Here is a 12736-nt window from a genome sequence, read left to right on the forward strand (position 1 = left end):
GACCACTTGGGTCCCTTCCAAGTTCTTCTTCTTATTTTTATTTTCTTTATTTACACATTTTAAATTGTACAAATCAAACACATTTTTCTGTTATAAAAGAAAAGAAGGGGGAAATAGAAAAAATAGAAGAAAAAATAGAATATAAAGTTAAATGAAAAATCTTATTAAAGACATACAGTTTTTTAAGAAATACAAACCATCATTGGCATTATTATAAACATATATTTCCAGTAAGAGGTCGTTTTATCGATTTCTCCTCGCTACTCTTAATTTCTTACTTATGCCTAATCTCTGGTTTTATTCCCTGACTTGTTAATGATTTCCTTCTACCTCTATGCCATGGGTAGGCAAACTAAGGCCCAGGGGCCAGATCCGGCCCAATCGCCTTCTAAATCTGGCCCACGGACGGTCTGGGAATCAGCGTATTTTTACATGAGTAGAATGTGTGCTTTTATTTAAAATGCATCTCTGGGTTATTTGTGGGGCATAGGAATTCATTCATTTCACACACACCCCAAAAATATGGTTCGCCCTCTGCAAGGTCTGAGGGACAGTGGACCGGCCCCTTGCTGAAAAGGTTTGCTGACCCCTGGTCTATGCAGTTCATAATTCTTGTTCTACGAAAGACCATTCTTTTAACTCTGTGGAATTTAGTCTATGCTCAACCAAGAGTCATCATTGGAAACGTATTTCATTATGTCATTTATAAAAACATCCCATCCCATTTTAAAAACATCCCAATGATTTCTGATGGATTCTGCAGGTTTTGCTAGTTCAAGACATTCACATCGCCTTTTTGACTCGGGTCCCTTCCAAGTTCTGTGGCTCTGCAGCCGGCAGAGCCCTCTGGGTGCTTTTGGGGTGGGTTCTCTGGGGGCAGAGGGGGGGACCCTGGGGGGCTCCGCCTACTGAGCTTGACCCCCCTCTTCCTGCCAGACGAGCGCGAAGCCGTGCAGAAGAAGACCTTCACCAAGTGGGTCAACTCGCACCTGAGCCAGGCCTCCTGCCGGATCAGCGATCTCTACACCGACCTGCGGGACGGATTCATGCTGACCAAGCTGCTGGAGGTGCTGTCTGGGGAGCAGCTGGTGAGGAGGGGCTTTGGGGCAAGAGGAGGTGGGGAGCGTCTTGGGGGCTCCGTCTGCAGCAGGAGTTTGCTTCGAAAGAGGAAAACGTGGGGCCAGACCTGTGGATTTCTGAGCTGCGCTGATGCACACACTCTGCACACGGTCAGGGGGTTTCCTTCTTCGCTCCGACGCCACTGGCTCCAGGGTTTCTGAGGTTTTGCTCTGTGGGGGCAGCAGAAGGGCCTGATGCGAGATGCATTCTCAATACAGAATGCACTCGGCACATGGTCAGAGGCATTTCCCTCTTCGTTCTGAGTTTCTTTTGTTCAGAGCAGGCTCTGGGGTTTTGCTCCATGGGGGGAGGAGAAGGGTGCAATGTGGGATGCGTTCTGTGTTGCAAAAGAGAGAGCACTCTGCACATGGTCAGAGAAATACCCTCCTTTGCTCTAACACTGCCGGCTCCAGAGTTTCTGGCACTCAGAGCAGATTCTGAGGTTGAGTTCTGTGAGGGGAGGAGAAGGGCCTGAGGTGGGGTGTGGGTGGCTTTTTGGGGGAAAGAGAGTCTCCCCCCCCACCTGTCCACTTTTGCCCCCATCAGCCCAAGCCCACCCGCGGCCGAATGCGGATCCACTCCCTGGAGAATGTGGACAAGGCCCTGCAGTTCCTGAAGGAGCAGCGTGTCCACCTGGAGAACGTGGGCTCCCACGACATCGTGGACGGAAACCACCGCCTGACGCTCGGCCTCATCTGGACCATCATCCTGCGCTTCCAGGTGGGGCCCAGGGGGGTGAAGTGGGGAGCTGGGGTCAGCATGGCTTGGGCTTCCTGTCGGCCGTTGAGAAGTCCCTTCCGCCCCCTTGGCTCCCCTGCCAGGGCACCCGGGACCTTCTCTCTTGCCCCCCCCCCCCGAGGAACCCCCTGGCATGGCCCTCTGCCCCGGAAGTATTGGCGTGGGCCCCTGGCCCCTCTCCCCCGGGGACAGCTTTGGCAAGAGGGCAGGGGGTTAAAGAAATGGACAGTGGTACCTTGGTTCTCAAACTTAATCCGTTCCAGAAGTCCGTTCCAAAACTGAGGCGTGCTTTCCCATAGAAAGTAATGTAAAACGAATTCCATTCCAGACTTATAAAAACAATCCCTAAACATGAATTTTACTATCTAATGAGACCATTGATCCATAAAATGAAAGCAATAATCTATGTACTGTACTATAAAATAATGATGACAGTATTGTAGATGATAAAATAATTTTTTTAAAAAAAATTCTGACCTGCACTGATGATAGTCCTTGTATGGGGGGGGGGGGCTTTTATCCATTTCCGCAGTCACACAATCCATCCATCAGTAGCTGGACTGGGTTCCACACAGTCACAAAAACAAATTTACTTGAAAAGCCTCAAAAACAAGTATGCAAAATAAATAGCAAAAACAAAAGCACCAAACTGAATCTGCTCCGGAAGTCCATTTGACTTCTGGAATGTTCAGAAACTGAGGCGCGGCTTCTGATGGGCGCAGGCGCCCCAGGAACAACAGCCGACAGCTGCATCGGACGTTCGACTTCCGAAAAACATTCGAAAACTGGAACACTTATTTCCAGGTTTTCGGCGTTTGGGAACCAAAGCATTTGAGTACCAAGGTACCACTGTATTGTTGGTATTAGTTTGTTTCTGTTCTTCTTCTTATGCATTTTGTGTTCCCGTTTTGTATTTTACTATTATTAAATTTGTATACTGCCCTTCATACGAAGATCACAGGGCGGTTCACAACATAGAAACACAAAACGAAAACACAAAAGACATAAGAACAACAACAAGAACAAGAACCCCGAACTGCCCTGTGCTCTTTGGTAGATAATATAACAATAGCACGTCCCCAGATTTATTTATTTTAGTTCATATAATTTATACGCCGTTGGTTGCCAAAATGAATGAATGAAAGAAAGAAACCTCAAAGCAACGAGAACAGGATTCGAACTATGAGCCACAGAAGGGATGAGAGGTGATGGTCTGGTGGTTGTGATACAAGAGAGAGAAGACGGGGTTCTGCAAGGGGGAGAAATTAGAAACACCGCAGGAAACGGGAGGTGAAGTTTTGGAGTGCATATGTGAAATTTTTGAAATTTAATAAAATAGGGAGGAAGGAAGCTGAACATGGTTTGCAAAGAGATAAAACAAGAAACTCCAATGACAACATGTTGCAAAAACGTAAAATGCTAAAATGTTGAAATTTGCAGATCCAGGTGATCAAAATAGAAACGGAAGACAACCGGGAGACTCGCTCCGCCAAAGACGCCTTGCTCCTCTGGTGCCAGATGAAGACGGCCGGGTGAGCAGCCAGGGAGAGGGCAGCGCCCCCTCTCTTCATTTTACTGAGTTTATTTACAACACACACACACACACACACACACGCTGGTCAAACTAAACATGAAAATAATAGTACAAAATCAAAAGAAAAACAAACAGCAACAAAACACAAAACAAAAAAAATACAAATAAGACATGATAACGCATGAAAACTTATACAAAACAAATAATCAATTTTATACATATATATATATATATATATATATATATATATATATTTGTCATTCTGCATATTTTAATACATCTTAGCTTCATATTATTTTACCTAAATACTCAATTTTCTTCTAGATTTTATATGACACCATTAAAATCACATATTATACTTCTTTGTTTTCATATTGTTACGGCTAAAATCTGGGTGCGGGGTTACTCTGCCACCCAGCTCATCGGACTAAGTCCGTGGGTCCCTGCGGAAGAAAGTGAGCTCAGCCGGACGCAGGAGCAAACTACAGAAGATCCAAGTTTATTGCGCAACAGGTTCAAGGCGAGATTGAACAGCGAGAAAGGGGTGACATGAACTTTTGAAATTTCCCTCCATATCCCAGAATACAGTGCAAAATACATCCCAGTTACATCATGAATACATTAAGAAGAGGTTGGGTTACACAGATTACATCATGAATACATTAGGAAGAGGTTGGGTTACACAGATTACATCATGAATACATTAGGAAGAGGTTGGGTTACACTGGATTAACATATGGAGGAGGGAGGGGGGAATATGCAGAGAGCTGGAGATATGCGCAGATAAGCACATCCTGAGAAGACAATGGTCCATGTACGCATAGTCTGTCACCTGGCATTGCCCGGAGGAAGGGCTTGGCAGAGCGATTTGACCAGATTAGGGTCTTGACACCTTACTTGAGAGATTATGGAGGACAGGGGAGGGGTGATGGAGTCCTAGAGAAATTGAGCAAATATATTGTAGTGAAGAAGACATGCCCCCCCCTTCCGTAACAGTCCCCCATTCGGAGATAGATTTGCATTAAAGTTCTGTAAGAACTTGCAAATCTTTTCTCCGCACCCTAAATCTTGGTGAGTGGGAATAGGCTCTAATGGAAAAGGAGGTGGGTTGAGCAGGGCAGCAAAAGAGGGAGCAACACTGACGAATACAATGCAACTTGGTATCTACCGTATAGCTGGATATAGGATATTATATAAAAGAACATCTGTTATATTTTGTTACTAAATTACTTGTGGCATTCTAGCTCTTGGGAGAAGCATTTTCAATAATGGTGTATGCTTTACATTTAGCAGGAAGGTCCACTACTGACTGAAAAAATGCAGTCTGCTTTTTAGCCCCACCGTTTTTGTGTTCTCAGGTGCCAAGCTAGCTCTTCTGTGGTCTCACACCGGCATAGTGGTACAGTAACATATCCTGTTGAATCCCCTCAGGGCTTTCATTTAACCATGTCGCCTGGCACTCACCATAGCTGGCACAGGCTTGGGCATATCATGAGAGATACGTCTGCGCCTTGGCCTTTCTATGGTGGTTTTATTTTTTTCAGGCTCTGGTCTTGCACTCATGGAAAGTTGCTCACTTGCTCTTAAAGGACCAAAAGCTAGTTGCAGCCTGGATACACGTGCCCAATTCCAGCAGAGTCCAATTTGAATTTATCTTGCCCCATGGTTCTCAACTTTTCCAACCAATCTGTTAAAAGAAAACCATTCTTAAAAGGGCATTTTGTCCAAATAAGTCAATTTAACTCTATAAGGGATCATTCCTGCTAAACCAAAGCATATGCACCTTCATGTACCTGGTGTTTTATGGATCCAGAAGCTTGTCCTTGGCAAAATGAGGTTTAACACATTTTAAAATGGATAGGGAAAGTTGGCAGAGTGCCAGGTGGAACAATGAAATGTGGTTATAAATTGAGCTAAACATTGGACTACACAATAGTGTGAGCTATTAGAAAGTATAAAATGCATGAGAATTCTCCATTGGTGTGTAAGCAATAAGACATTAAACATAAAAACAATTACACACAAAAAATTGCCCCCCCCCCCTTTGTGGAAATCACACTGTCAGACACATTTCAACATTCTTACATAATAACACATAATACAAAACAAACTAATTAAATATCAGTTGCATATCTTGACACAATTGTGATCTTTTACGTATGTATCTTTTGAATCCTGGAGCACATGGCTTGAGTTTCAAAAGTGAGAAAATGTCCTTGCAATTCAACTCCTCCCCCCTTTGTCAGCCCCACTCCCCCATTAGTCTATATCCTTTGAAAGAGATAGCTGTGGCTACTTTGAAAACTTTGGTGTCTGTTGTTGCAGGTCTTGTGGTGGCGAAGCTTTTCATTGGATCTGTAGTAACACATCTGTAGAAGTGATATCCTGTAAGGGACAGGGTTTTGGGGGCTTGAAAGACAGTTAGAAAAAGTAAGGAGCAAAAGGCAAAAAGGATGTCTTTCAATTTACGTGGGAAGCTGCAAATAATAAAAATCTTAGCGGATTAAGCATTTCATTCATTCCAATATTATTATCATCACATTTTCATATAATTACTGTTATTATCTGCCCAGTTTGTTTGCTTTCCTTCACTTAGTTTGGCTGTGGAAGAAACGAAGGGACAAAACCTTTGTTAATTTGAACACAATTGGCAAGTTATTAAACATTTTGCTTATGTGGGTCCGAGTTCACGTATCCTGTTTTAAAGGGAAAATTATTTCATGTGAGAAGCCTGTCAGGAAATGCTGTTCCTAAAATTCCCATTGAGGGGGGAATGCTTTGATATTTACCTGTGAAAAGAATTTGGCATGTTAAGATTTGGAACCTGGAAAGCTCTTGACTTTTGATGGGCTAGTTTTTTAACCCTTTTGTCTTACGTAGCCCCTGGAGCAAAGACACATTAAGGTTGATTTCCCTCAATGGTTCCAAGTTTTACATAAGGAAATTTGGATAGGTTTCTCGCACACGCTCTCCAAGCTTCCTTTCCCCCTTACAGTTCCCCCCTTCCCCCCCTCTTTTTTTTTTTTTTTTACTGATCTGGCCTCTGTGCATGTGCAGAGTTCATGTCTCAGCAAACCTTTTATACTATTGAAAATCTTGAATCTTTTGGCTAAATTACCATTTGAATAAGTGAAGGGTAAGGAGTAGATTTAAAAAATAGGGTTAGATTTTAAAACAAAAAGAGAAACTCAGCAATTTAAGTATTCACCAAAGCTAGCAATTTCAGCCCAAGCAAAAGGAGTGCTTCCTTTATGTACAGGAAAGGGCTATCATTATTGGTCATTTTATCTGGTCATTCGCGGAACAATCAACCGCTCTCTTATTTATGAGTAAAAATGGCCAGAGAGTTAGAATTCATAGGAATTTTTTTTTTTTTTTAACATTCTCAGTCATTTCAGCCTTACCATTTGCAGACAAATTTTACTGCCCTTTATTTACAGGATTGGTCAAGGCTAATTCTACTTGATTATTCATTTGTATGTGCTTAAACTTCGAGTAGACTTTTAAGTCTGATTTTTGTAAATAATAGACAAAACGATAAACACTGTAATCACTTAAATGCCTGATATCACCAGTTCTGCTTCAAACATCATGGCTTCACCTCACACCTTTTAAAAAACAAAGAGCAAATCTGGGCTGAATTTCAACACATCACCTCACCAGAATTTAAGAATTACCCTCCAATGCTTGCAGACACATGGCCTTCCACACAGCCACAAATTGGGAGAGTTGAAAGGGACCCTGGGGTCATCTAGTCCAACCCTAAAATACAGGGTTCATAGCAAGATTTGTACTACCAGAGAGACACACACATACTTATGTACACAGACACAACTGGGGAAGAGATCACAAGCCATGCGCCTATCACAAGCCATGCGCCTATCATGTACTAAGGAAGAGGAAAATAAAAGTACCCATAATTAAAACAGCCATAGATTTGATTTAAAAGGAATACAAAAGTGAACAATTTTTTCTGAACTTGCAGAGGAATACTAAGCCTAATCTATGCCCCCCCCCTTGCAGTTTCCTTTAAAGGAAGCTTACTCAGGAGTAAATGCACTTGGCACAGAAGTAAGAAGGAGAAGAAAGAGAGAGAGGGGAAAAACCTGAAAGAGACAGAATGAAACGGGGGGGGGGGCATCTTCTAAGAAAGAAGCCAGGAAGTCTTATAGAGACTGATATTTGGACTGGACTCATAGAATTTTGCTGGCCATGGAAGCCTCTACATTTAATAACAATTTTCTTAGAAAGAACACCACACTTTCATAGGCATGTGCTTAATGAAATACATACACTGCATTTTAGCTTGAGAGAGCAGTTGGCTCAACTAGGCTTTTGCAGCAGAAACATTAGGTTAACTTCACATTCCAAGATAGACTGGAACACAGGTGTACTCACAAACTCAAAAGTTACAACACAACATCATTTACCATTAGACTTAAAATCACCCTCCACTCTTAAACTAGAGGAAGGAGGTGGGGTAATCCTCCTTTCAGAACACAAGTATACAGGATTTTACCACTTGGGAGGAAAACTCTCTTTTGGAGCCCCTCTCAAATAACAAACATTTGCACACTTCATTCTCAATTTTTGTCTTATTTAGGACTGCTAAGGTCCAGCATGGTTTCCTTAGATTTAGAAATTTGAAGCAAGCTTGCAGTTTAAACTATGCACACTTAAGAAAGGCAGTCTGCCAGAGACAGAAGGAACAGACAACACACATAACAGACAACATGTAAACATACATATTCTCATATATGTATTAACAGACAACACACATAACAGACAACATGTAAACATATATATTCTCATCCTTTAGTTGGTTATTGCAAGGAGTTGGGCCACTACCTTTGGCTTCCTTAAGTGAAATTAGTAGGAAGGTCCCACATGGTTTTATGAGCCTCCTTGCCTCTTCAAACACACCACCAGTTAATCAAACTGGCAGGGCTCACAACGCTTGGTTGACTGGGTACCCCTTTATGATTCACGCGTGTCTAGACAGAAAAGGGGGAAAGAAAGGGGTCTGTAAGGATTGGTATGTCTAGGGGTTTGGTATGCTTAGTACAGGGACGTATAGTAAAGAAGAGAAGGGACTTCTAGTTGCCTGGCAACTTCCTTAGTGGGTTTTAGAGAGCTCTAGCTATCCGGTTCCTTGCGTTCCCTTTCCTATTTCCTTATTTCCTTATTTCCTATAACCTGGGGTCTCTTTCCACTCTGCCGGTCCTGCCCAATTCCTCATGGGCTATCCCTCCTGGCAACCTCCTACCTATCATCACATCTCAGGAAAAGGGGCCCTACTGGACGCCCGCGCCATGCGGTGCCAGATCGGGTGATCCCTGGATAGAATTTTGAATCGAAAATCCCCCTTGCTTTCGGAAGCGGGCTTACGATACACGTGGTACGTAGATCCGACCGGTGCGGCTGGGATTGATACAGAAAGCAAGACCACTTCCTGCCCCCTTGCCGGGCGCTAAAGAAGTTCGGAAAAGAACTCCAACCCCTTGCTTTCAACTAGGATGTCCGTTGCGGAGAGTCGGCTGTTTTTCAAGTCGGCTCTCTCCGTCTTACCTTCGGACTCCCAATTGGTGCGGCTGGCTGGGGAGTTTAGAGAAAGGGATAGAGCTCAGAGCCCCCCTTTCGGGCTGAGCGGTGGTCCACGGTCTCTCTCACCACTTGGACCAAGAGACAGGCGAGAAGGAGCGATAGAGAGGAGGGCAGAGAATTCAGTTGCCAGGAGACTTCCACCCCCTTCCCACCAGTGCACTGGATTTTTCCTTTTCCTTATACTCACGCGCCTTCTATGATGATCCCGGGATCGATGAATAAGCCGGCTAGATCCCTCTTTGCTCCCCGGCTGAACTCCTGGGGCTTTCGATTACCGCCCGGAAGATGGCCGATTGTCCTATATCTTTAACATTCTTTTTTTTGGTTGTGTTTACTCAAACCCTGCTAATGAGTCTCATTCTTTACAATACTTCGTATTTTTTAAAGTCTTTGTTGCCTTTATCTCTTAATCTTGCCGTAAATTTCACCATTTCTGCGTATTCCATCATTTTAAGACACAAACTCTCTTTCCTGTCTCCTGCTTTTTTTGTCAGCCCCCTGCAGGCTGCAGAGAGGTGACCCCCCCAATTCAGCAATATGCAGATTTTGTTAAGTAAAATTAACTGGAAACCTGCAGAGGCAGCTTTCGGCTGAAATGTGGTCTTTAAGAGAAAAATCCATAAAGCATCGAAAGCATAGGGAACAGGAGCAGAACAAAGTAAATCGGAGCTCAAAGCACATTAAAAAAAGACTTTTGAGGTTGCTGCTCACATCTCCCCCCCCCCCCTTTCATCCTTCAGGGACCTCTGGGCAACAGGGGAGATTCTTTAGGAAAGTTTTTAACGTTTGATGCTGTATCGTGTTTTTAATATTCAGTTGGGAGCTGCCCAGAGTGGGTGGGGAAGAAATATATTAGTAGCAGTAGTAGTAGTAGTAGTAGTAATTATTATTTTCCACAACACCCCTGTGAGGTAGCCTAGACTGAACAGCAGTGCCTGGCTCACCACCACCCAGTGGCTGAGTGGGGGAATGGAAGCTGGTTTTTTGGCTCATGCCTTTATTTATCAGCTCATCCCCCTGGATATGTTTCATGTGGGGCATAGATTTTTTTGAAAAATAAGCATACCCAGGGGTTGGACTGGATGATGCCTGGGGGTCCCGTTTTGTGATCCTCCTTGTGCCCCCAGCTAGAAGGTGCATTCCATTCGCCTTCCTCCTCTGACCAGGATGCCAGGCTAGGTTGAAGGCCAGGTCTTCCTCCGAAAGATTTGTTTCAAAATAAACGTAAAACACTCTCTAAAATGCATATTATTCCTTGACTGTGAGGTCAAGGAGGAAGAAGTCAAATCCGTAATGGGGCAGGGATCTCAGCTAGAACATCTACATGGAAAGTTGGGAGAGACTCTGGAAGGACGACATCAAATTTACAGCATGTTATGATTTAAAAGAAATTTGTATGAAAATGCTTTATGGGTGGCATTTAACGCCTCTTAAGCTAGCCAAAATGTTCAGATCTAGGACAAACATTTTTTGGAAATGCAGGGAGGCTGAAGGCACATGGAGCCACATGTGGTGGAACTGTGAAAAGTTCAGACCATTTTGGGAAATGATTTATAACGAGCTGAAGAAAATGTGCAAATCATAGAATCATAGAGTTGGAAGAAACCACAAGGGCCATCGAGTCCAACCCCCTGCCAAGCAGGAAACCCCATCAGAGCACTCCTGACATATGGTTGTCAAGCCTCTGCTTAAAGACCTCCAAAGAAGGAGACTCCACCACACTCCTTGGCAGCAAATTCCACTGTCGAACAGCTCTTACTGTCAGGAAGTTCTTCCTAATATTTAGGTGGGATCTTCTTTCTTGTAGTTTGGATCCATTGCTCCGTGTCCGCTTCTCTGGAGCAGCAGAAAACAACCTTTCTCCCTCCTCTATGTGACATCCTTTTATATATTTGAACATGGCTATCATATCACCCCTTAACCTCCTCTTCTCCAGGCTAAACATGCCCAGCTCCCTTAGCCGTTCCTCATAAGGCATCGTTTCCAGGCCTTTGACCATTTTGGTTGCCCTCCTCTGGACACGTTCCAGTTTGTGGTGCCCAGAACTGGACACAGTACTCCAGGTGAGGTCTGACCAGAGCAGAATACAGTGGCACTATTACTTCTCTTGATCTAGATGCTATACTCCTATTGATGCAGCCCAGAATTGCATTGGCTTTTTTAGCTGCCGCGTCACACTGTTGGCTCATGTCAAGTTTGTGGTCAACCAAGACTCCTAGATCCTTTTCACATGTACTGCTCTCAAGCCAGGTGTCACCCATCTTGTATTTGTGCCTCTCATTTTTTTTGCCCAAGTGCAATACTTTACATTTCTCCCTGTTAAAATTCATCTTGTTTGTTTTGGCCCAGTTCTCTAATCTGTCAAGGTCGTTTTGAAGTGTGATCCTGTCCTCTGGGGTGTTAGCCACCCCTCCCAGTTTGGTGTCATCTGCAAATTTGATCAGGATGCCCTTGAGTCCATCATCCAAGTCGTTGATAAAGATGTTGAATAAGACCGGGCCCAAGACAGAACCCTGTGGCACCCCACTAGTCACTCTTCTCCAGGATGAAGAGGAACCATTGATGAGCACCCTTTGGGTTCGGTCAGTCAGCCAGTTACAAATCCACTGAGTGGTAGCATAGTCAAGACACATTTTACCAGCTTCTTTACAAGAATATCATGGGGCACCTTGTCAAATGCCTTGCTGAAATCAAGGTAGGCTACATCCACTGCGTTCCCTTCATCTACCAGGCTTGTAATTCTGTCAAAAAACGAGATCAGGTTAGTCTGACATGACTTATTTTTCAGAAATCCATGCTGACTATTGGTGATCACAGCATTCCTTTCTAGGTGCTCACAGACTGTTTGCTTAATGATCTGCTCCGGAATCTTCCCTGGTATTGATGTCAGACTGACTGGGCGGTAATTATTTGGGTCCTCTCTTTCCCCCTTTTTGAAAATAGGGACAACATTTGCCCTCCTCCAGTCTGCCGGGACTTCGCCTGTTATCCAGGAATTCTCAAAGATGACTGCTAGTGGTTCTGAGATCACATCTGCCAGTTCTTTTAATACTCTTGGATGCAGTTCATCTGGCCCTGGAGACTTGAATACATCTAAACTAGCCAAGTATTCTTGTACTATCTCCTTACAAGGTTTACAAGCTATAAGGAACACCATTTCAGATAAAACCACAGCGGACCTTGCCACCAAACTCTGCCAATTTGTCCTTACCCACAACAACTTCAAATTCGGTGATGACCTGTTCCTTCAGATCAGCGGCACAGCAATGGGCACCCGCATGGCCCCACAGTATGCCAACATCTTCATGGCAGATTTAGAACAACGTTTCCTAAACTCCTACCCACTCAAACCTCTCTTGTACCTGCGATACATTGACGATATTTTTATCATCTGGACACATGGTCAACAGACCCTGGACACCTTCCACCAGAAATTTAATGATTTTCACCCCACAATCAACCTAACTATGAATCAATCTATACAAGAAATACATTTTTTGGACACTACTATAAAAATACAGGATGGGCGCATAGACACCACCTTATACCGTAAACCAACTGACCGACAAACATATCTACATGCCTCTAGCTACCATCCCAAACATACCAAACAGTCCATTGTATATAGCCAGGCACTACGTTACAGCCGTATCTGTTCCAATTCTACAGACAGAGACTCTCACCTAAGAGATCTACAGCAAACCTTTTTAGAACTAAAATACCCAGCAGATGAAGTTAGAC

General features: G+C 43.8%; 1 protein-coding gene across 1 annotated transcript in view; it reads left to right on the forward strand.

Annotated features, from left to right (window-relative positions):
- Nucleotides 1–12736, forward strand: part of SPTBN4 (spectrin beta, non-erythrocytic 4) — a 97881-nt gene that overhangs the window by 1701 nt on the left and 83444 nt on the right. The window contains exons 2-4 of the mRNA XM_081018565.1: nucleotides 937–1088; nucleotides 1666–1839; nucleotides 3298–3389. Coding sequence (XP_080874691.1) covers nucleotides 937–1088; nucleotides 1666–1839; nucleotides 3298–3389 — 418 coding nt within the window. The remainder of the gene's footprint in view (nucleotides 1–936; nucleotides 1089–1665; nucleotides 1840–3297; nucleotides 3390–12736) is intronic.

Source organism: Podarcis pityusensis (genome assembly GCF_964106645.2).
Source record: "Podarcis pityusensis genome assembly, chromosome: 8".
Lineage (NCBI taxonomy): Eukaryota > Metazoa > Chordata > Lepidosauria > Squamata > Lacertidae > Podarcis > Podarcis pityusensis.